This window comes from Nomascus leucogenys, chromosome 11 (assembly GCF_006542625.1).
Source record: "Nomascus leucogenys isolate Asia chromosome 11, Asia_NLE_v1, whole genome shotgun sequence".
In the NCBI taxonomy this organism is placed as follows: Eukaryota; Metazoa; Chordata; class Mammalia; order Primates; family Hylobatidae; genus Nomascus; species Nomascus leucogenys.
The window spans coordinates 13,455,231-13,481,564 of record NC_044391.1 but is presented as its reverse complement, the minus strand read 5'-3'; the positions used below and the strand labels follow the sequence as shown (position 1 = coordinate 13,481,564).

Sequence of the window (26,334 nt, the reverse complement as noted above, 5' to 3'; positions counted from 1 at the left end):
ATTGAGATAATCATGTGGTTTTTGTCTTTGGTTCTGTTTATATGCTGGATTACATTTATTGATTTGCGTATGTTGAACCAGCCTTGCATCCCAGGGATGAAGCCCACTAACTCATTTTATGAGGCCAGCATCATCCTGATACCAAAGCCGGGCAGAGACACAACCAAAAAAGAGAATTTTAGACCAATATCCTTGATGAACATTGATGCAAAAATCCTCAATAAAATACTGGCAAACCAAATCCAGCAGCACATAGTGGATGCATTTTTAAATGTTTACGCATTGATGATCATTCATTTGTCATCCATGGTATGACTTAAATTTTGTTGGGTGCTAGATTAATAGAGTGAACACAACAAAGACCCAGATTTTTAATGTACTAAGAATTTAGTAATTATTACTATAAAATTTTAGGAACAACTGAGACAACAGTCAAGGAATTTATAAATTCATTGTTCATACCTATACCTGTGTATGTGTGTGTAGACACACACAGCTATACAGGTGCATCATGATTTATAATTTTGTAACGTATGCAGAGAGAAACACAGGCATGTAATCTCTATTAAATGGTTCATAATTTTTTAAAATTATATCATTTAACTTTTAACCTGTTAACTTCAAAGATAAGTGTTTATCAACAACTATACAATGGTTTTGAAAGTATTCAGCAAAACACAAAGCAACAGAGTGGAAAGAATAGGTAATAAGTTTTGGAATTATAAATATCTGTGTTGAAATTCAGCTCTAACACATGTAAATTTTGAGAATAAGTTTGTTCATCTGTAAATAAAATGAACTCCATGTATCTCATAATTGTAAGTGAACCTAACACAAAATCTTGTACTTACTGTATGCTCAACAAATGTTATTTCCTCTTCTCTTAAAGAGAAATGAACAGAAAAAAAAAAGAACAAAATGTGGTGCTCAAAAAATGAGTCTCCTTTTTTTTCTTATTTAAAACTCCATCTTATGGCTTCAGAAACACAGCTGTTTGAAACAAGCCAAAGAAATTCTTCTGATTTTTGAAAAAAGACATTTGCTATGTACAGTTCTATAATGGACTGGCTACATCTGCAAGGCTAGAAAGACTTAGCAATTATAATAGTGAAGAACACTAAAAATGTTGTTAAGTTTGAAAAGATAGCATTGTTTTCTTAGGAAATAGTGGCTCATTTTCTGTTCTGCATTAGTCACCATCTTTATGAGTTTTTAGAAACAGAGACCAATTATAACAGATCTTATTGGATCCTAGTTGGCAGTAGTACCACATGTGGGTAGCTCTTTATATTACTATTATTATTATTATTATTATTATTATTATTATTTTAACAGTTTTCTTGGATATAACTTACATATCATAAATATCTATTGTTAGAGTACAGATCAATGACTTTAATACATTTATGGAGTTGTGCAATCATCACCATAATCTTGTTTTAGAGATTTCCATCTTTGCAAAAAAACTCCTTTGAGGCTGCTAGCAATCTCTGCTTCCAACATCCCTCATCCAAAAACTAACTACTGATTTACTTTTTGTCTCTGTAAGTTTGCCTTTTCCAAGCATTTCATATAAATTGGATCATTCAATATACAGTTTTGGTGTCTGGTTTCTCTCATTTACTAGTCTTTTAGGTTACTAGTTTTTAGGTTGGTTGTAGGATGTGCCAGTGGTTTGCTCCTTTTTACTGCTAAATATGTTCCATTGTTTAAAAAGTCAACATTTTGTTTTTCCGTGAGATTTTTCCCCATATTTTAAATAATATTTGCATACACGTTTTAGTATACATGTATAATATGTAATTTTTGTTGGTTAGTTTACTAGACATAAAATTTCTGGGTTGTATGGTAAGTTTCCGTCTAACTAAGAAACTGCCACATAGTCAAGGTGAGGGTGTCATTTTGCATTCTTGCCAGCAGTTTTTCATGATTTAGTTTGCTTTGTTAAGTAATTGTTTGTTGATATTCATGAGGGATATTATTCTGTAGATTTGTTTTCCTGTGATATCTTTGAGTAATCTCATAATACTGACCACGTAGAATGTGTTGGGAAGTGTTCCTGGCTCTATTTTCCTATAGAGTTTGTGAAGAATTCGTATTATTCATTTTTTGCGTATTTGGTAGAATCCACCAGTGAAGTCACCTGGCCTAAGCTTTCTTTTGCAGTAAGACATCCATTTACTAATTCGATGCCTTTATTTGTTATAAGACTATTTAAATGTTCTCTTTCTTCTTGAATCAATTTTGGTCATTTGATTCTTTCTAAAAATGTATTCATTTCACCAATGTTTTATAATTATTGTCACAAATGTATTCATAATACTTTATGCTTTTCATTTCTCTTAGGTCACACAGTGAAGCCCTTTATTATTCCTAATTTTTATTACAGTATCTTCAATTTTTCCTTAGTAAAACTAGTTGAAGATTTGTCAATTTTGCCAATCTTTTCAAAGACCCAACTTTTGCTTTTATTGATTTTTCTCCATTATTTTTTGTGTTCTATTTTATTGATTTCTGGTCTAAACATAATCTATTTCTTTTCTTTCGTTTATTTTGTAGTTAGTTAGCTTTTATCTCCTAGATTCTTAAGGTGAAAAGTTAGTTTATTAGTTGGAGAGCTTTCTTGTTTTCTGACATAGACATTTAAAACTATGTATTTTCCTTTAAGGACTGCTTTACTGCATCCCATGCATTTTTTTCATTTTTATTCACTTCAAAAGATTTCTTAATTCCCTTGTAATTTTTTCTTTTACTTATTGTTTATTTAGAAACATGTTTTTACATTCCCTAATGTTTGGGGATTTTTCCAGTCTCTTTCTGTTCTTGATCTTTAGTTTAGTTTCATTGTAGTTGGAAAACCTATCTGGTATGATTCAATTATTTTGACTTCATTAAGATTTGCAAAGCTTTGTTGATAAATTTGTATGTAAAATGGAGAGACATTCAAAGCACAAGCAATTTGTGAGTCTGACAGTTTCCAAGTACGACTATGATTTTACTTTCCACTGAAACTTCTCTCTGTGCTGCACATCTGTGTAACCTTCTTTTGGTTAGATTTGTGTGAACAGTTTGGGCTCTCTCTGGTTTCTGCCAAACATGCACTCAGCCTCTATTTACCCAGGGATATATTGAGAACTTATTAAATCTATTTATGGATGTCCCAATTCCCAGTCTCCCAGTTTAATCCTCAAATAATTTGCAAGTCTGCCACTTGTTTCATCCCCTCCAGCAGTAAAGCTTCTGGTTTTCATACCCTGCCCTGTCCAATAGAACTATCATGACAAGTTAGTTGGGGATGGAAGCAGCCCAAGCCAAGTACGACCAAGATTCCCACTTGATATGGTTTGGCTGTGTCCCCACCCAAATGTCATCTTGAATTCCCGTGTGTTGTAGGAGGCACCCGGTGGGAGGTACATGAGTCATGGGGGTGAGTTTTTCTCATGCTGTTCTCATGATAGTGAATAAGTCTCATGAGATCTGATGGTTTTATAAGGAGGAGTTTCCCTGCAGAAGCTCTCTTTTTGCCTTCCGCCATCCACTGAGATGTGACTTTGCCTTCCACCATGATTGTGAGGCTTTCCCAGCCACGTGGAACTATAAGTCCATTATAAACCTCTTTCTTTTGTAAATTGCCCAGTCTTGGGTATGGCTTTATCAGCAGCCTGAAAATAGACTAATACACCAGTGTTCTTGAAGATCAGCAGCTTCTCATGAACAAATGCTGCTCAGTTTATTGTAAACTTTTGTTTAATTTCCAGAATGCTGAAATGGTTGTTTTTTTTTTTAGTTTTATCCAGCTATACAATTCATTTTTAGGGATAAAATTTTATTTATTTTATTTTGTAATCTTTCTATTTAATTATGATTTTGGCAGCTTTTTATAATGTATTTCCTGAGATAGTAATAAAAATGCCATATTTCTCTGAAATTTTTTAGACATTCTCAAAATTGTTTTGATTGTATAACATTTTTATACTTAAATATTTAAAGTATTACATATAAAATAAAACACAGATAATGAATGAAATTTGTTTTGGCATAAGATTCTTATAAATGATGGTTTCTAAATATTCCATTATAGTATTGATTTCATATGCATAAAAAAGAAAGCTGCAGGCCTAGTGTACCTCTTTCTAATATACCAGCCAGAATTACTCATCTGACAACATAATAACAATTCTAAATAATTGAATCAGACTGAAAGAAACAACAATATTCTGAGAGATCTCAGAAATCTGAAGAAAATAGTTCAGATATTTTATCAATATTTCATAAATGAGTCCATTAAGTTTCTGAGGAAGATTGTGACATTCTTAGAATCCTAAAGAAAGTTAACAATTAGCCATGACTAAACTCACGGACTGTGTCCTAACCCTGTTAAAGAACTCTTACCTCTCCTTGCTTTCATTGCTACTCAGTGGTAAAGTTTTTCTCCCTAAAACTTTAAAAATCTGAGCAGAAGTGATTAAGAACAACTTTTAAGAAAGACAAAAAAAGCAAGTCAGACTTTCCATTTTCTTGTATTTATCGATGGAATTTCCAACACTGGCAATATGTGAAAACATTGAGTTGATTATATATTCGTTTTGCAGGGAAGGTACATATATGCATACATACAAATAAATACAGCAATAAGCCCTCTGTCAAATATAGGAGAAGATTTTTTGAATTAAATGTATTACATTTGTAATAATGGTCTTATTTGCATAAATTTATTAGTCCCACTATGCAACCAAATAAATTATGTATGCAAAAATCCAAAGAAAATAGTGATAATCATAAATATTTAGGGGACATAAAATATAAAAATAAATATGTTGTTTTCTTTGTACTTAGAAGTTTTCTATTTTCTTCTGAAATAACTTGAAAGTGTAACTATTTCTTCCAAATACAAATATTCTCCTCTTTTTTCCTTGATTATAAGTGTTTATAATGAAAATCTACAAACCTAAAATAGAAGTTATTCAGAGATTTATATTCAGACTCTAGATGAAATGTGTTAAGAATAGTTCTATATATCCTATTGATAGTTCTCAAAGATATAATATTGTGATAAGCAGATTAGTTTTAAAAAAGCAACTACAACAAAATTCTCATGTTCTACCTTAATAATTAAAAATACTATAAACACAATTTGTCCAACTTCTGTAACTGTTAAATCTATTTTAAATAATGTGGACTAACAGAAAGAAGAGTCACAATAAATAAAGGGCTATCTCCTACTATAAACAAGTAGATATGTAATATTGAATATGGAATCAGCCTTATACTAGATATGAGATAGGTATGGGAAAAGTCTGTGGTAGAGTCCTTGCTTAAAGAACTTACAAAATACTTGAAGTGGAACTAATGTACATGAAACAATGAACATATGAAACTATATATTGAAAATTAAAATATGTTTCACAAACTATGTGTACACCTATTTACATGTACAAATTTTTGCAGTGCTTCTCTTTGTTCAAATAATTTTACCAGTGGAATATAGAGAACACATCTTTCCCCATTTTCTCATGAATATTTTTGTTACTCTGCTTTCCTTTATAGCTAGAGATCTCAAAGGCAAATGCCCACCTGGCTTTCAGCTTATAGTAGCTAAATGGATAAATGCATGTATCATTCTCAACCTTTTTCTTGTATGTATACTTATAAATATATATATTCACATGTATGTATATATAATAACATAATATATTGTAATATGTAAAATATTTCCTGTAAAATATGGTAGTGGTAAAAATTATAAGCTAAAAATAGAAGCCATAATTTTACAATTTATATTTTTTCCTTTACTTCCTGCCTTTTTTATACACATGTGCACACACACTAAAAGTTGAAAGTACATTGTATTATAGTTCAGATACATATCTTTAATATGGTATAAATTGTCCAATAAATACATTTTCCTTTTATACAAAAGCTCTTAAAAAATATAAATGTAATGACTGGTTCTTATTACATTGTATAGATGTTTAATTATTTACTTCAACCACTTTCTAATTGATTGGCATTTATGTCACCTCCCCCTTTCCATTATTATAAACAATGCTGCAATGAAAAAATGCTGCCTTAATGTTTATTATTCCCTTACAATATATTTACAGAAGTAAAATTGGTGAGTAAAAGGAAAAGGATATTTTGGACATTCCTTAAACATCTTCTCAAATTTCTTATCAGAAAAGTTCTGCTACTTTGCACTCCCAAACTAAGAAATTGTTTTTCATTCATTTTTCACTATGGAAATTTTAAATCACATAATTTTCAGGAAAAGATATTGTAACTTAGTTCAGAAGCCAAATTTTATATCATGTTGCTCTAAGTATTATCTCTTTGATTAATTATCAGGTTGATATTTTGTCCAATATTTAGTAATTTAATTGCCTCCTAAGCATCCTGGTGGTGAGGGAGAGATTCCTGCCTGTCCTGGGGTTATGGCGAGGGCTGAGCACATTGCACCTGACACTGGGCAGATGACATCAACAGCAGCTTATAAGTCACATATGCTCAAAGTTTGGGGGAACAGGACACCACACATGATACGCCACACGGGGGTTGTGCTGGGGAAAACTGAACAACCAGAGGCTGTGCAAGGCTGGGTTTTTAGTATCAAAAGGTTGGAGCGCCCCTAGGTCCTACAGGAAGACTTGATTGGCTCCACTGAATAGTTCCTCAGACTGGCAGGAAACGGAAACCCCTGACCCCCTTGATAAAGAGGATTGTTTGGCAAGGGGACCTGATCCATCAGAGCAGAGTGGGGGAGGGGGGCCCAGGGGCAGGGGGAACTTGTGGTTCGACTCTCCTGATTTTACCAGAAAATTAGGCAGCATCTAATATTGAGTCTTAACTATAGCCTTTAGACCACAATTAGCTCTGTTTCTTTCCTTTCAGTGACTTATTTACTTAATATGCAGGACAATAGATTATTTTTATTTTGTTTGTTTTGTTTTGCTGCAACACAGAGTATATAAAAGGGACCAGAGTATATACAAAGCTAGGGCCAGAATATGTTGGGCCCAGTAGACAAATAAATAGTCTAAGTTTAATTTGATAGGGAAGATTGGCATCTTGAAATCAGCGAAAATATAGCTTCATTTATGAATTTTTTTAAAAAAATTGTTTGCTTCAAAGTTGAATTCTGAAGGAAGTGTAATCATAATGAATGAATAAGATACACAAAAGTTTGAATAAATAGGTTGGATCACCTTTGCTTGAGAGTATACTGCTGTTCTCAAATGTGGTATGTTAAATAAAGAGGTACTGAGGCAAAATATGGTGAGCTACTCCATGTGATTTGGATAAGTTATGGCTAAGAGTCACTTAACATTTCTCCAATATCAATTATATGAACATTTTATGAGAAAACTAATTTTTTTCAGATCAGCCAACTCTTAAAATAGAAAGAATTAAAACAATTATGCCATCTCTTCTGCTTCTCATGGAAGACCAAAAGAAAGTAAAACTGTCACCCTCAGGACAAGTGTCTGCCATCCTAACTGCTGGAACATCCGTGGAACTAAACAGATCCTACAAAGTGGGCCTTAACACTGAATTTCTCCTTTCTCATATAAGATGGCTTTTTCTATTTTATTATTTTGACAGTGCAATTACATAGGATTCATTTTCTTTTCTTTTCTTTTCTTTTTTTTTTTTTTTTTGAGACGGAGCCTTACTCTGTCGCCCAGGCTGGAGTACAGTGGCACAATCTCGGCTCACTGCAACCTCTGCCGCCCAGGTTCAAGTGATTCTCCTGCCTCAGCCTCCCAAATAGCTGGGATTACAGGTGCCTGCCACCACGCCTGGCTAATTTTTATAGTTTTTTAGTAGAGACTGGGTTTCACTATGTTGGCCAGGCTGGTCTTGAACTCCTGACCTCGAGATTAACCCACCTCGGCCTCCCAAAGTGTTCATTTTTTCATTGTAAGCCTTGTTTAGGAATTTATTGAGCATAAAGCTATGGAAATAGAGTAAAGCTCAGATTGAATCTCTTCTGAAATCACAATTTCTTCCTGGTAAATTCTGGTGAAAATGTGGATTTATTTACTCAGTAACAAAGGAAGTTTTTATTCTCAGGGTTAGTTCCACAGAAACATTATCATTTCTCCTGACAGATTGCTTGGATATTGTGTTCCTGCTAAGGAATTGACATTAGGCTTTGCTTCCAGCTGGAGGTAGCTTAGCACATTTTCTTATCCACTCTTAATGAAACAAAATTAAAGGAATGAATAATTGATTCCATGAGAGTGAAGACATTCACAATATTCAAGGATAGGAGGATAGATGGTAATATTAATGTGAAACGTAGGCATACAAATGTAAAATGTATGTGAACTGGCAGTAGAAAAATAAGCAAGGGGAAATGGATTCAATAAAGGAGTAAGGATTTATATTGATTTTCTAGAATATTTTCTTGACAATTAGAGTGATGATCAAAAGTAGAAAGAACAAGGATGTGAAAGTCAAGAGAAAAACGATGAGTTCTCAGCTTTTTTGTATGCTGGACAACCTACGGCAAGTTTCTAACCCTCCTTAGCAGTCTCAGCTGCTTTGTCGTAAAAATGGTATGAATAGTACATAACTCAAAATGTTGTGGAGGTGGTTAAAGAAAGGCAATGCAAAAAAAGCTACGAGATAGTGTCAGACACATAGGAGAAACTTTGCAAGTGTTACTTTATCTTTTCTTCCATCCCTGAAGATGATACTGAAGAGAATGAGAAAAATCAAATACACTAAACATAAAATAATATTGGCACAAACAACAAAAGTCAAATAAAATCCATCTGTTCAAAGTCATGTGTTTTGCAATGTTTTGACAAAAGATCAATACATCCTATATAATAGAAAATTAGATGAAACTAAATAAAAGCAGCTCACTTTTTGCTTAAAGCATAATTTCAGTGGGATGTTTGAATCTTCTTAGCCCAGTTATTAACACCATGAAATACATTTTTGTCCATTCCAGATAGTAGTAATTATGTTTAATAGAGTAATGAAAATAACCAAAAATAACTGTACTAAATAACTCTTCAATGAAAAAATAGCCCCTGATATATATAGGAAAGTAGAAGCAGTTGAATTATATTGAATACCTCCTTCACCAAAGGCAAATTGATTTTGATGAAAACAGGTTCAGCCTGTAGTGTAAAAATAATCTGGCATCTGGATTTTATTTATGTACCTAAAATGACTCAGCAAATGTAGAACTTTTCTCTCTAAATCAGTTTTCAACTCCCTCCAAAATAGTGGTTAGTATAATAATTATTACATAATCAGGCATATAAGGCACTTTGTTCTATATAGATATGCATACCAAGGTATATAAATATTAAGCCAGTTACTTATTCATTTAACAGATATATATGCAATTCATATTTGGATTATAATGCTAAAAGCTATAATATTAAAAGATGCAATAATCTCATCTTTATAATGTTTGAAAAAGATAGATATAAACATACATAAAAGTATATGCAGTAATAGAAAAATGGAGATTATACTGACAAAACAAATATATTGTTTCCTAACTAATTAGTTGTGGCTACAGATTGAACCATGCATTATAATTTGTGGGCTGCCTAAGCCAAAAGCATTTTCTCTCCTTGGTCTTGACTGAGAAATGCTGGCTTCCAACACCTTTTTTCATATCTTGGTAGTTTCTCTTTTATTATTTGGTTGCAACTTCTCCCATCACTCTTCTCTAAAACTGAATGGGGAAAGGAGGGACTGGAGTGTGCTACTCTCAAACCTATACCTTCCGATTCTAAACCAAGTGAACTGGCATAAACCACACAGGAGACTCACTGCCAAGTCACTTCTTTGGAGAAAAATATGGGCTTCACTCTAGCTTTCCCTTATATTAGCCGTATTGCCTGGAGTGTTTAACCTCTCAAAGCCTCATGTTCCTCATATGCAAAATACAGGGCTTTTTTTTTTTCCGTTTGCTCTTTTATTTTAAAATCCAATGAGATAATGTAATTTTAAAGGCATTTTCTAAGAATAGAATACAATATGCATATATCATTTTACCCAGCCCATTTCCCTTCATCCCTACCCTCTGTCACTGCTCAATCATTGTTGTAACTACTATAACACAAATGTCTTGCACATTTTGTTGCCAGAATAATGTCTACATATGTTGTGTGCACAAGTTTCTGAGTATGATTTTCATCCTTGTATTAGTTTTCTATCACTGCATAACAAATTTAATGAGTTAAAACAACACATATTCACTATCTTATCATTTTCATGGGTCAATAACCCAGGCGTGGCTTAACTGGGTTCCCTGATCTTGAACTTACAAACTATAATCTATGTTAGTTGTGCTGTATCCCTTTCTGGAGCTTGGGAGACCTCTTCCAAACTCATGTGGTTGTTGGTAGGATAGGATTCAGTTTCTTGTAGATATGGAACTGAATTCCCCATACTCTTGCTGTCAGCCAGGGACCACTGAGCCCCAAGTGGTCTCTCTCAATTTATTGCTATGAGGTCCACTAACACATGACAGCTTACTTCTTGAAGGCCAGGAGTAAATCTCTCACTCTAACCTCTTAAGATGGAATCCAATATAAAATAATTATGGTAGTGGCTATCCATCACCTTTGCCAGATCTTATTGATTAGAAGCAAGTCGCAAGTTCTGCCTTCACTCAAAGGGAAGGGATTATGCCAGGAAGTGGCTCATTGGAAATCATGATAGAGTATTTCTGCCACAAACCCATATTAAGTCAAGAAATCCAACAAAAGACACTATATTTAATTTTGAATTAGAATAGTATTTTTCTTCCTTCTTACATTTTATATAAGGAAAACTGACATTTATTTTGTCAAGCACGTCATAGCTTTACACTAATATAAGTTTACACCATTTTATTTCCATCATCGTAGAGTTTCATAAGTGTCTCTCAAAAAAAGAATTTTCTTTAACACCATAGTGAATGACCTCACCCCACGTCCTGGCCTGCCATCAATTTAGTATCAAGGCCAAACCTATAAAGTGACCCTATTTTCCAGTTTTGTGACATCTAGTTTCATATCAAATAATCATTTTGTTTTGGACCCTAAGTACTGCTAAATGAAATAAATTTCCTTTTCATTGCCTTTTATGGAAGTATACTGCAAACCCTTCAGATTTAGTCTTTATGCTTCTAATTTTGCAATTGTCTTATATAAGCTAAAATGAAGAAAAAAGAAAATCTTTATGTCATTACATGAATGAAGAATGCATTTGTGAATGTGGCAGTCCTGACAAATTTTCTTGGTAAGAATTATTCCAAGTCTATAAGGAGGAGAAAATCCTATGTGCTTTGAGTAAAATTATTTTAACAGCATGCATCATCTGTCATTTGAAAAGTGTGTTCCACAAAGCCAGAATACCAGTGTCATTTTGTGTATTTTTTTACTTGTCTTCCTTATTTCCCATGCCAATGGTCATTTCAGTCATAGGGCAGGCCATCTTGGACTCACCTCATGCAATATACTGTGAATATGGACAGGCTTTTGTACATTCTTTGAACTGTACATAACATTTTAATATTAATATTATTTAGATTACATTAGAAAAGAGGTGTGAATGCAAGTTCATGGAAATGTGAGATGAATTGTTCTCTTCAAATTTTTCATGTACATAAAGGATGTATATTTAAAACCAGAAAAAGTCCAGGCACAGTGGCTCACACCTGTAATTCCAGAATTTTGGGAGGCCAAGGCAGGCATCAACTGAGGTCAGGAATTTGAGACCAGCCTGGCCAACATGGCAAAAACCCCTGTCTACCAAAAATACACAAAATTAACTGGGCGTGATGGCAGAAACCTGTAATCCCAGCTACTAGGGAGGCCGAGGCAGGAGAATAGCTTGAGCCTGGAGGCAGAGGTTGCAGTGGGCCAAGATCGCACCACTGCACTCCAGCCTGGGAGACATAGCGAGACTCCATCTCAAAATAAATAAAAAAAAATAAAAATAAAACTAGAAACAAAAGGATGCTGAACAGCAGTTTTCATGCCTGAAGCAATTGGCTGGATAAGAAAAAGCTAATAGGAATAAGTGAATTTATTATTGGAATACCCAGGATTAGAGTTGTTTTAAACTTGGCACGAGTGTGCTGTTTCCATTTTGATGTTGCTGAAAACAATAAGGTATGGATTGTTATTAAGGTGATCGATGTACATTGTTGTGTTTATAGGAATGTTTTTTAAATACTGACCAATAATTAGATAAATAGTGAAAATTCTTTAGGTCTTCATGTTTGAGAATTAATGAACAAACTGTTGCATTTGATAGGACAAAAAGGGAAATAACTATGAATTTTTAATAAAATTTGGTTTACTTTCTTAAACACTTTTAAGTATAATTTATAACACAGAGATAAGTAAGTGAAATAATATAAAATTAAATTCTCACAGCCTTACTCAAGAGTGTAAGTAATGTGTAAACTACATAAAAATAAATTTAATGAACTATCATTTGGGGACTTTTCTATTATTCTTGGTACTTTATAGGCATTATTATTTCTATAATCTGTCTTCTTCTTTAGCCCAACCAATGATATGACTGAACTACACAATATATTTTTATTCTAGGATAACTTTATTATAAAAAAGCAACACAGTTGATTTAAACTATTCATAAGATACAGTATGTTCATTAATACAAATTTTGCTTTCCCTTGATGCTTAGATACAGGATATGAGGGTATTGAAATTAAACAAGTATTTTAATTTTATCCAAATGTAATGTTCTAATTATAACCTCATAATATTTTAATATATATTTTAATGTTGAAAATAAAACATACTTTGTGATACTTTAAAATGCCAGAGCTTTCTGGCTTGTTGAATTGAACAATGAGAACTCATGGACACAGGAAGGTGAACATCACACTCCGGGGACTGTTGTGGGGTGGGGGGAGGGGGGAGGGACAGCATTAGGAGATACACCTAATGCTAAATGACGAGTTAATGGGTGCAGGAAATCAACATGGCACATGGATACATATGTAACAAACCTGCACATTGTGCACATGTACCCTAAAACCCTAAAGTATAATAAAAAAAAAAAAAAAAAAAAAAAAAAAAATGCCAGAGCTTTCATTGTAACAGATTAATAAACACATAAAATTAGATTTAATCTGTAAATTTAAATGCAAATGTAAAGATTTTTCCTTAGTATGCTCATGTTTGTTTTGTGCATAGCTTATTTTTAAAGTAACTCCAAAGTAGCAAATTTATCAAATACTTATAATGTACATAGAGACTTAAATTGTAATTCTGAGGTTAGTAGAGGTAATGCATTTTCTTAGTGGTTTTGCTATTTTTATCATTGAATTTCTCTTTTCTATAAATATCCCAACCTTTGAAGGTTTTCTAAATTTTAAACTTCTCTGTAAGACTTTCTTAACCACAGATATGCTTATATATTGTGAAATTAACATAATTTATGACTTTCTTTTTTAGTAAAGCACTTATGTTATCTGGAGTAACTATTGGTTTACATGTCTCTGTATGCTGTCATACTGTGAACACAAGAACAAGACCATTTTCATGACATCTGAAGAAGCATTTCATCAATGTTTTGAGATGAAACAAAAGCAGAGAGATGGCATTATATTGATAAAAATTTGTCAAAAGTTGAAAAACAATGATACTGTACACATCACTTGTCAAGGGTCATTTATTTATAGGAATTTCAGTTCAAAATTAATGTTGCTTCTTGAGCTTACAAAAATTCTATTGGTATTCTGCTTTCTAGATTTGAGGAGTGGTGTTAGATTTTTACTGAAATATTTTTATTCATTTTATCTATATTTGAAATATAAAACATTACAGTACAACTGCAGAAATGTGAAATCAAAATATCCAAATTCAACTCTTTAAAATTATATAAATTCAATTTATTTTCATGACATTCAAATTAGGGTAGAAGCAGCTACTATAAAATAAACAAACAAAGGTTATTTTTCCTGGGTCTATTTATTTTCTAATGTTCTATTCTTCAAAAATTTCTTAATCTTCCTATGCAACTTAATTGTCTACATGAGAAACAATAGCAGCTGGGCACAGTGGCTCATACCTGTAATCCCAGAACTTTTGGAAGGCTGAGGCAAAAGGGTCACTTGAGCCTAGGAGGTTGAAACCAGCCTGGGCAATATAGCCAGACTTGGTGTCTACTAAAAATAAAAAAAAATTAGGTGGGCATCGTGGCATGTAATAGTCCCAGCTACTCAGGAGGCTAAGGTGGGAGGATCCCTGAGCCCATGAGTTTGAGGCTGCAGTGAGCTATGATCACACCATTGCACTCCAGCAAGGGCAACAGAGTGAAATTTTGTCTCAAAACAAAAAACAATAGCAGCAATGTCAACAAGAGGAACAGTAATTGTTGAAAATTAACTATATGACTGAAATTTTCTATGTATATAGTCTAATTTCTCACAGGATTGTCATGATTGTGTTACTCTATTTACCAAAGACATGAGGCTTATGAAGTATATTTCAAAAGCATTTTGAGTATTTGAATTCACTATTGTGAGACTATACATTACAAAATTAAATAATTATTGTGCCTGTGCTACTTTATTGAGATGGTTATAATTACAGTTTCTCATCACTGATTCTTCACCACAGGGTTTTAGAATGTGCTCAGCTACTAGAAATCAAATAACTCTAAGGACCCAACTACTTCACCTTCAAGACAGTGTCATTTGCAGAATGAAACTATAACCAACTTTTTTAAGTCCTTCATGCCAGTGAATAGATTTTGAAGTTCTGCAACTACACTTTTTTCTTTGTTTTCTGTTTTTGTCTCCTATGTTGGCAAGGCTGGTCTTGAACTCCTGGCCTCAAGCAATCCTCCCACCTTGGCCTCCCAAAGTGCTGGGATTACAGGCATGAGCCACCACACTCAGCCTACAACTACACTTTTAGCCATACCTTTATAAGGTATAGCAATCTTAAGTCTATTTGTGGATTCTAAGTTCTGATATGGAATTGCTGGGGGAAAAAAAAGGTATTTTTAAAGGTATTCAAATAGAAGGAAAACCCCAAAATACGTGTCTAAAGTATTAGTGTTATATAGGATCTGTTCCCATATTTGTAACCCATTCATTTCTATAAAAGGAATTCTGCAAAAGGATTTTCTTGTTTTATTTTTACAACGATGTCAATCTTTCTAATTTTTATAGCTTAAAAATTCAAGATTGCCCAATAGTCACGTTAGATTTAAAATAATTAACATGCGTTGCTTTCATTAAAACAGGGGTTTTCAACCTTGGCTCTACCGACATTTTGGCCTAGAAAATCCTAGGAAGATATCCTGTGCATTGTAGGATGTTTAGCAGCATTCCTGGCCTCTGCCCAATAAATGCCAGTAGCATCGTTCCACGGTGACTACCAAAAATATTTCTAGACATGGACCAACGTACCCTGGGAGGAAAAGTCACCACCATTTGAGAGCCACTGCTTTAAAAGGAAAGAGTTCAAGCCTGTAATTCCAGCACTGTGAGAGGCCGAGGCAGGAGGATTGCTTCAGCTTAGGAGTTTGAGACCAGCTTGGACAACATAGTGAGACCTTGTCTCTACAAAAAATAAAAAGAATAGAGCTATTCAAATATTTCATTATTTGTCATGATTAGTACGTGTTTGTTTCTTGCCTTTCAAAATAATGGTCTTAAAACCACTATGTATTAAAGTGTACTCATGCGCCACATAATGTTTTGGTCAATGATGAACCATATGTGCAACAATGTCCCATAAGATTACAGTACATACATTCACTGTATTTTTTCTTTGTTTAGGTATATTAGTGCTCTATATACTTGCTAATTTTTAGCTATTTTTTTAAAAACACAGAAACTAAAAATATCAACACTTATATTTGTCTCAATTAGATTTCTCACAATAATTATTCACCCTGGTCTTTTCATGTGGCTAATTCCAGAAGAACCTGTACTGCAAAGTAAGAAACAGTTTACTAAGATGTTCATCAGTCAAGAATAATTTTATCGTGTCTTGTAGAAAGTGTCAGGTTAATACACAAACAATGTTAGTTGATTAATTAAGGCTGAAAAATGAATAATAATTTATAAATTATGAGCATGTTTTCACTTTATAAATTACAATTGTTTGTATGATTGGATTGTGTCTTCTCAATTTTGAATAGTCATTACTGCTCTTCTATAAGTAAAATGTTCCTTAATTTCGTAAGTGAATTGGATGCTCTGGGAACACCCTCTCATAAAATTTTTACAAAATACCTAGTCAAAAATTGGGAAGTCCTGGGTATATTACTGAATATGGCTGAATTCAAAAAATTACATGTTATATCAGGTCAATCATTGGGGAGTCTACCAAGGTCTCAGAAAATCCTATTTTATATTATTGAAATCAGAATAACATACTTTGGTTTTGGTGTTCATTTCCAAAATTCATGTTATATTTAGCTTCTGGGTACCAGACCTACTTTTTGTGCTCTCTGAAACTTGTGATAATTATTGTCCCTTCTGAAATTAGTACTAATAATTTGCTAATTGTTTAATACAGGTAATGGATTAGGAATTAGAATTGTGGGTGGTAAAGAAATCCCTGGACATAGTGGAGAAATTGGAGCCTATATTGCCAAGATACTTCCTGGGGGAAGTGCGGAACAGACAGGGAAGCTTATGGAAGGTAAGAATAAGGAATTTTACAGTAAAATAAAATGAAGGCACTCATATTAAATACATTTTAATTTAATGTGCAAATGTTCTCATCCTTCTCTGTGTAGATAAACCTCTCTCCTTATGGTTAGTTGTGAAATTTTGGTATAGTAATGTAAAAGAAGATATGTCCACAGATATATTCATTTTATTTTCAATTGCATTGTCCTTTTGGCAGTTAGCTACAGAAGTAACATGTTTAAGAAACACTAGTTAGTCAAAACTTTTTACTGACTGGAACAATTTTACAAAAAAACACTTTAGTTATCTCTGATAATGTTTCACAAACACCAAGAAAAATTATACTGGAATTAGAGCTACAAAAAAACATCAAATGATCCAGTACACACTAAGGTTGGGTAACCAGCAAACTGTGGATGGCCCACAGGCTTTACCCATCTGCTGCCTGCTTCTGTAAACACTGTTTTATGGGAACACAGTCATGATCATTAATTTACATATTGAGCCTGGGTGCTTTACCAAAACAATAGCAGAACTGCATTCATGACAGAGAATGTATGGTCTGCAGCATCTAAAATATTTACTCCTGGCCCTTTACAGAAAACATTTGCCAACCCTGTACTAGGTGTGGTCTATTTTTAGATACTAATCGCCTCATTACATCAAAAGTGTTTTAAAGTAATGAACATTAGAGTAGGAGATAATGGGCCATAAAATATGTACTTAGTCATTTTCATTCAGTAAAATATTAGACCTAGATTCTCAAAATACATAATGAAAATTTTCAATTGTCAATCAGATAGTATGGTCATTTCCATTCTCCAGATTCTCTAACATAAATATAGTTTGCAAGGTTTTGGTGATTTTTTTATAATGAGCATTGTCACAAAGTAAATGCAACCTTTTTATTTTCACTCTAAATATGATATTATTTGAAAAAAATGTTTTTCTGTCATTTCATAGTTTAATAAAATTTTGTCTGCTGTTGCTTAAAAACTTTAATCATGTTAAAAATGACTCACTGATTTTCTCAAATTAAATATATTGGAACCTACCAAAAAGTGTCCCTGGACATTTTGATAGACTATTAGAATAAACACAAATTAGAAGCAGTATTTATTCATCACAATGTTATGCTGGAGCCAGGTTGCTCCACATCAATCAGATATTCTGTACAAATCTCTTCCCAACTTCAAATTCAGTCACATCATGATGATAGCTTGAATTGGCTATAGTGGCAGCATTTACAATGTGGAAATAGGCAAATGCTATAACTCAAACCTTTTTATTTGCTTGCTTGCTTGATTATTTGCTTTCAGAATGCCAGCTTACCAGCACATCACCAAATAAATAACTAAAAGCATATTGTTGGCCAGGCGTGGTGGCTCACACCTGTAATCCCAGCACTTTGGGAGGCTGAGGTGGGTGGATCGCTTGAGGCCAGCAGTTCAAGACTACCCTGGCCAACACGGAGAAACCCTGTCTCTACTAAAAAATATATATATACAAAAATTACCCGGGCGTGGTGGCGGGAGCCTGTAATCCCAGCTACTCGGGAGGCTGAGGCAGGAGAATGGCTTGAACGTGGGAGGCGGAGGTTGCAGTGAGCCGAGATCACGCCACTATACTCCAGCCTGGACAACAGACTGAGACTCTGTCACAAAAATAAATAAATAAATAAATAAATAAATGCACATTATTAAAAATATTCTAATGGCATTCATAAAAGAGGAGAAGTTAGGAGAGCTTGCCAGATAGCTCAATGAAAGGAAAGACTGTATGAATAAACAAATAACAGTTATAAGCAAAGTACTTGGTGCATATGCATTTTCTGACTATAACCCTTTCATGCCCGATTATAATTTTTGGTGTTACAGTCTAATCAGGATATATAAATTGAGACCCACTTTTAAGGATGAGAGTGATAGGATCACTTTCACATACTATACCCTGGAAGAAAATTGAACATGCTATTTTTATTTTAAAATAACATTGGCAATAATAACTGTGTCTAATATCATTTGGCAAAAATACTTGAATAATTTATAAATAAAATATCATATACTTTTTTGGATTAACACCATGAAAATCAACAAATACTACAAATCAGCATGATTCTAAAGACAATATCAATGCAGTATATTCTATGATGAAGTGATGCTCTCTGCACTTTGTAGTCTACATGTCCTTTATTAAGTTCATAAGTTTAATTTTAAAAACAGATATGATACTATCTCGAGGGAGAAAACGAAAGTAAATCTAAAATTATATCTGTGATTTTACAAGCTCTAAGACTGCTACTAAATCCTTCTTATTTTATTTCGGAACTAATATTTTTGCAATTTATCTAATTGGTTTAAGTGAGAAATCATTAAAAACTATATGCATATGATTTAAGATTTTATTTTTATTAATTATGTTATTTATTCATTCCCTCAAAATTTTGCCAGGGTGTTAAGTGAGGCCTTTCTATGAGTATAAATCCTTTGATTGAAGTCCAGTTCTTGTATAATCCAAACCCATAATTTGTTATTTATGATTTCCAGCTTTATTTACTCTTACAACATAGCTGTTTAATAAACTACTTGTTAATACTTCTATTAGATTCATGATACTGTCTTGACTGTCAGTATTTAAATACTGTTTCTGAACGTTAAATATTTTGGAGAATAATGTTAACATATGGTACATCATATCATTTCTCACCCTCATAAAGGTTGTACCTGTATTCTACACTACCAGGTGACAATGATAAAGGTTTATTCCTTTAATATCCAAAGATTAACTAGCTAGAAGTTTACAAGTCCAAATAGGTATTCACAAGAATTCACCTTTTTTAGACCAGTACATTTACTGGTACGTATGTGTGGTGTGTGTGTGTGTGTGTACTTGTTTTTGTCTATGGTTCTGTGTTTAATTTATACACTATATCCTTTATCCTCAACTCCTTATAGGTTATCCCAAAATCCCAAAGCAGTAGATTGGTTGAGATACAACCCTGATTTTTATGCCTGATGTGAGGCATTATCATGATGCCAATTATATGTCACTGGGGGGTTTTTTTCCAATTAGAAAAATTCATCATTATTGATTTTTTAAATGTATTTGTTGAAGGCAATAAAGGTGTTGAACATTTCATAGTTTAAAGTTAATTCTTTCCTAAGGAAAAATTATACATATGTAAATAAATAGATGATGTGTTTATGTAATTGGATTTTTCCACCTGTTTAGTGACTTTCAGGCAGACTTAGAAATTGATCATCTCTTTCATATATATCTTTGTTTTCTGTATTTCTGAATACAGAATCATATAGACTGTGCCCTTACAGATTCAATATCACCTTACAGTTTATTTAAACGTGAATGACAACTTGGTTGGCAATAGAATTCTTAGAGTGTACTCTTTTCTACCCTAATCTACAAAGCCGTTGTTCGGAAAAGCTAGGTCTCCTGCTTTTCCTGAGTTTGTTCATTTCTCTTATCACAGACTTCTAAAAATATTTTGGTATAGCTTTTAGTTTTATAGTTTAATTTTTATTTTTAATTGACAATAATACCTGTATAGATTCATGAGTTACAATGTGATGTTTCAATGCATGTGTACATTATGGAATGATCAAATCAGGCTACCTAGCATATAACAGGATTTTACGACATCAGATTCTAACATTTTAACACTTTTGCAGCACTCAGTGGCATAGACTCTGACTATGTTGGCTTTGGGAAAACAAGAGTATTTTCAAAATTCTTCTAGCTTTTGTTGTCTCGATGCATTCATTTAAAATATATTGAGCAATCATATAGGTTTTCTGATGCTCATAAGCCAAGTGCTATTCTGAAAGTGCTGAGTGACTGCTCTGGTTATTTCACTGAAAAAAAGATTTTTATTCAATCTTTTTTTGAAAAATCTAGTTTCTAAACAAGTTAGTCTACCTTGTTACATAATGTAGGAGAATGTTATGTTTTAGAGAATTAGCAATAATTACTGTTGCAAAATCACTAGATTATACTCAAGAAATTGGTTTTAAAACACTCCTAATGGTATGTGTGCCATCTCCTAAAATAAAAAATGCAGTTCAAGAACTTTACTATTAAAAATTTCCTGAACCAATTTTTTAGTTTTCAATCAATCTACAATGATTTTCTGAAAGAACTCAGAGAATCAAGTGCTTGAAGGATTATAATATCCCAAAATCTTAAAATTTATTTTCCAGTAACATTTAGTAAACATTCCTACACAAATACTGGACAGAGAATAATCTTTTGCCACCTATTATTCTTTGTTTTAGTTGCATAAATTAGTCTTTGTTCTGTAAAAAAATGAAGACAAAAGATCTGGGGAATTTACAAATCTAAGTTTCTGAAGTGCTATTTCTTGCTATTTGATTTAGGATTACAATTTTAACAATTTTTTGACCAACAGTGTTGGGGCTGTGAGATGTTCAGCAATGTTGGAGTATTAAGGTATACTATGTTGTCTCTCATTTTGGTCTTTGTCATTGGTATTTCTTGTTGAACTAGTTTGAGCATCTAAAAGTGTACTAGAATATATGGACTTTGAATATATATTTACAACTTTCATTTTAAATCTTTACCCTAGATTGTTATATACCTTTTTATATTTAAGTTCAATATAACCAGCATCTTACCTAATAGGCTTAAAACAATAGCTGCTTCCTCTATAAATAACTATATTTTCCCTTGACTGTTTTGCTAGGTAAAACCTACTGATTACAATTTTAGGAAGTTTTGAATTTATTACATGCTTATTCTTTAAAAACAACTATCTGCATATGTTCACCTAAGATCGATGTTCCAACCCTCTCCAAATTTGGGAAATGCATAATAAAATTGTCAAGATCTCATGACAAATGGAAACTTCTTTTTCACTCTGATAAAGACCAGATTCAGGCCGGTCACAGTGGCTCACTCCTGTAATCTCATTGCCTTGGGAGTCAAGCTGATCACTTGAGCCCAGGAGGGCGAGGTTGCAGTGAACTGAGATTGTGCCCCTGCACTGTGTTCCTTACCACTTTGTGCACACATCTGTTGTGTACCTTGACCTTGTCAGTTTTGTTTTCTCTATACTCATTGTCCAGCACAATGCCAGTAGCAAAGATCCAAGCAATATATAAAGAAATAAGTGATTTAAAAAAAAACTTTGTTTTCAAAAGTAGGATACTTATTAAGATGTCACTCCTCACAGGATTGTGTGAAGCAAATAAAACGATATGTGTGGTTTATACACTACTATTTGTAATTAATCATGTAAATTTAAGCATTTAAGACAGCATCAATATTTGTAAGCCTTTTGATTATCTTTCTAAAATAGTATACAAAATGCAAAGTTACCTCTGGGCACATGTTCTCACAACCTTGAACTTAACTGCTCATATATTTACATACATTTACTTTAGGTTTATTTTTTTCCTCAGTGTTACTTTGCTTTGAATTTAAATTCAGATCTCTGGGATGAGAGGACAGGGTTGTTACTGACAGAAAAACCCCTCCGATCTAGAACTACAGGACCAACTTCCTGTGCAATGACTGAGTATGAGAAGGAGATTTTTCTCTGCCAGTTCTTCTTTAGTACAGAAGATCCAAAATACTGTCTTTATTCTGTGGTTGAGCAAGGGTGAGGACACAAAACAGAGGAGTTTCAGATCAGAAGTTAAAATCTCAACTCAAAATAGCAAGTACTATGTGGAAGTGTTTTCTGCCTGTTTGTGATTCGTTTGCACTTAATAGTGAATGTGTTTTGCTCTCAATCTTGTAAATTTTCATCGAAACAACTCAATAGGTGAATTTCTGCATTACACACACAGTAGGCACGAGGTTTGATGTTTAAAATGCGTACAACTGGACATGATGTTCCTTCCTTAAGCTGAGCCTCTTCCCCAGTCAGCAAAATTGCCGTATAAGACTCACATAGCTTATTCCTACTTTTTTCTCATTTCACTTATTAAGATGCCCAGCGTATCACCTTACATCAGTGATTCCTTCTTTGATTCTAATGAGAGTGGAAGAGGATGACAGGAGCATGGATGGGGGATGGAGTGTCTCAGCTTTCTCATGGTCTGATGCATGCTATTTAACACTTAATCAGGCGATGACCTGTAATTTTCATTAAAAAGGTTCGAATGTGCAAAAAAAAAAAAAAAAAACTTTACAGAATAATATAGCAAACAGCCATGTACCTATCATACTGTTTTATTGTCTTACAATTTTACCATGTTTCTTTCATATTTTAAAAAGAAATAGGACCCTATAAATTAGTTAAAGCTTCCTGTAGTTACCCCTCAACTCACAAACCTCTGTTACTATCCCAGGATAAAATATCAGACTTAATTCGGGTTATACTTTTGCTTACATTTCTTTACAGTGTTATGTATGTATCCACAACTACCTAAGATTCATTTTGCTTATTTGAAAAATTTTATTTAAAGAATATCTTGCCACACATTTAAATAAAATTTATCTTTAAATTTTATTTAAAGAATATCTTGCCACACATATTTAAAGAATATCTTGCCACACATATTTAAAGAATATCTTGCCACATATTCTTTAAATTTTATTTAAAGAATATCTTTGTGCCACTTTTAAGTCACCCGAAGTTTTGGAGATTAATCAAAATGTAAATGTAACTCTAGTTCATTTATTTTCACTACTGGATAGAATTCTGTTACTATATGTCTCTACTACAGTTTAATTTAAGCATTCCCTGGTTATTTAGGACATTATAGCTTTGGTTTGCTTTATTTTTACTGCTTTAAACCATGCTATAATTAGTTTTTCATGTAGTCTCCTTGCGACCATGTGTAGGAGTTTATTCTACAATACAACTTAAATTTCTGTGTTATAATGACTATCAATCTTGTCAAATAATGTGGAAGAATGTTCTGTGGCTTCTTCAACTAGTTTTTTTTTTTTCCAAATTTCTCTCCCAAGTGTTTCATACTCTTTTTACATTTGTCAGGGTCAAATTAGTGTTCTCATCTCTATACATACTTGTTCCTCTTTCTTTACATTCCCTTTTATCAAATCTGTTGTGCAGTGGTTTCCCATTGTTGCTTTCATTTACTTTTCCTTCAGTAGCGCTGAGTATGATCATATTTTATTAATCTTGTGAGCTTGTGGATTTTTCTCATCTGAGATTTGACTTGCCTTTTTGCCTATTCTTTAATTGGATTGCTTGTGTATTTTTAATCATTTTAGGGCATCTTTATACATTCTGGATATAATCCTTTGTCAAATATGTAGGATATAAATACCTTTTCCCAGTATATGGCTTATATTTTTAGTTTCTCTCTATTTTTTGTAAAATTTGAAGTTTTAATACAGTCAAATTTGTCATTTTGTTTCAATTAAGTTTTGTAAATATGTTGTATTGTTTAGGAAATTCTCCATGCCCTGAAGTCTTAAATATATTATTCTTTTTTTCTTCTAAAAACTGTAAAATGTTACATTTCAGAAATGTTCTTAAGCTCACAGAATTAAGTTTTTTTAATGTATCTGTGGTCCAAAGTAGAAAGTTCATATTTTAGTTTTGTTTTGCTTCTCAATATGTATAATCAGTTTCCTATGCACCATTTTTTAAAGCTTTATGTTTCAGAAACTTTAACAGGATTTTCGTCTTGTTTTTTCATCAAGCATCCCTGAGCCGTCTCTAGAGTGGCTCAGCTCCTGAGGGGCTGTATGCTTCTGGTTCATTTTTTTTATTGGCACATAATAGTTGTATGTATTTATAGAGTACATGTGATATTTTCATGCATGCATATAATGTGTAATGATGAAATCTGGATAATTGGGATATCCATCACCTCAAACGTTTATCATTTCATTGTGTTGGAAATATTTAAAATCTTTCCTTATTGCTACTTTGAAATATATAATAAATTATTGCTAGCTATAGTCACCCTTTGTGCTATCAAACTTTAGAAGTTATTCTTATCTAACTATACAGTTGTACTCATTGAACAATCCCTCATCATTCCCCCCTCCACACCACCCATTCCAACCTGAGGTAACAGCTATTTTATTTACTATATTCATGAGATCAATTTATTTAGCTCCCACATATGAGTGAGAACATGTAATATTTGTCTTTCTGTGTCTGGCTTATTTCACTTAATGTAATGTCCTCCAGTTCCACTTATGTTGCTGCAAATAATATGATTTAATTCCTTCAATGAATGAATAATATTCTACTGTGTGTTGATACCAGTTTTTACTCATTCATCTCTTAATGAACACAGTTTGATTCCATCTCTTGGCTCTTTTGAATAGTGCTGTAGTAGACATGGGAGTGCAGGTATCTCTTCTATATACTTATTTCCTTTCTTTTGATATATAACTAGCAGTGGGATTGGTGGATTGTATGGTAGTTCTATTTTTGGTTTTTTGAGGAATCTCCATACTGTTTTTTATAGTGGTTGGACTAATTTACATTGCCACAAACAGTGTATGAGCATTTCTCTTTCTTCAAATCTTTGCCAGCATCTGCTATTCTCATCTCCTTGCCAGCATCTCTGTTTTGAAAAGAGCCATTTTTAATGGGGTGAGGTGAAATCTCATTGTGGTTTTAATTTGAATTTCCCTGATGACTAGTGATATTGAGCATTTTAATGTATCTGTTGGCCATTTGTATGTCTTCTTTTGAGAAATGTTTATTCAGATCTTTTGCTAATTTTTTAAATCAAATTATTTGGAGGTTTTTTTTGCTATTGTTGAGTTCCTTATACATTCTACCTATTCATCCCTTGTCAGATGGATGGTTTGCAAATATTTTCTCCCATTCTGTAGGTTGTCTCTTCACTTTGTTGTTTCCTTTGCTATGCAGAAGCTTTTTAGGTTGATGTAATCCCATTTGTCAAATTTTGCTTTTGTTGCGTGTGCTTTTGACGTCTTACTCAAAACATTTTTGCCCGTACCAATGTCCTGGAGTAGTCTTTTAATGTTTTTCTTCTAGTAGTTTCATAAGCTCTGGTCTTAAATTTAAGTCTTTAGTTCATTTAGAGTTTATTTTGATATACAAGAGATAGTGCTCTAATTTTAATCTTCTGCATATGAATATCCAGTTTTGTCAGCACCATTTCTTAAAAAGACTATCCTTTTCCCAGTATATATTCTTTGTGCCTTTGTTGAAACTGTGTTGGCTGTAAATGCACGTACTTATTTCTGGGTTCTGTGTTCTGTTCCATTAGTCTATGTGTCTGTTTTTATGCCATGCCATGCTCTTTTGGTGAGTATACCACTGTAGTATATTTTGAAGCCAGGCAGTGTGATGCCTCCAGCTTTCTTCTTTTTAGGCAGAGCTTGCAGTGAGCCAAGGACGCACCACTGCACTCCAGCCTGGGTGACAGAGCGAGACTCCGTCTCAAAAAAAAAAAAAAGAGATTGCTTTGTCTATTCAGGGCCTTTTGTGGTTCCACACAACTATTAGAAAATTTTTTTATTTCTGTGAAGAATGACATTGATTGGTATTTTGATAGAGATTGCATTGAATCTGCAGATCATTTTGCATAGTGTGGACATTTTAACAATATTAATTTTTTCAATCCATGAAGATGAAATATCTTTCCATTTTTTATGTGTCCTTTCAATTTTTTATCCATTGAAAAAATTGAAGAGGATACATAAAAATGAAAAGATATTTCATGATTTATAGTTTCCATTGTAAAGATCTTTCA

The 26,334-nt window shown here is 33.0% G+C and overlaps 1 protein-coding gene across 9 annotated transcripts in view; it reads left to right on the top strand.

Annotated features, from left to right (window-relative positions):
• PCLO (piccolo presynaptic cytomatrix protein) overlaps positions 1-26,334 on the top strand; it is a 402,165-nt gene that overhangs the window by 264,361 nt on the left and 111,470 nt on the right. For all 9 annotated transcript variants that reach the window (XR_004032228.1, XM_030822013.1, XM_030822012.1 and 6 more), the window contains exon 10: positions 16,527-16,652. Coding sequence is in view for 8 of the 9 variants with exons in the window: in XM_030822013.1 (XP_030677873.1) it covers positions 16,527-16,652 (126 nt within the window). In the remaining variant the exon portion in view is untranslated. The remainder of the gene's footprint in view (positions 1-16,526; positions 16,653-26,334) is intronic.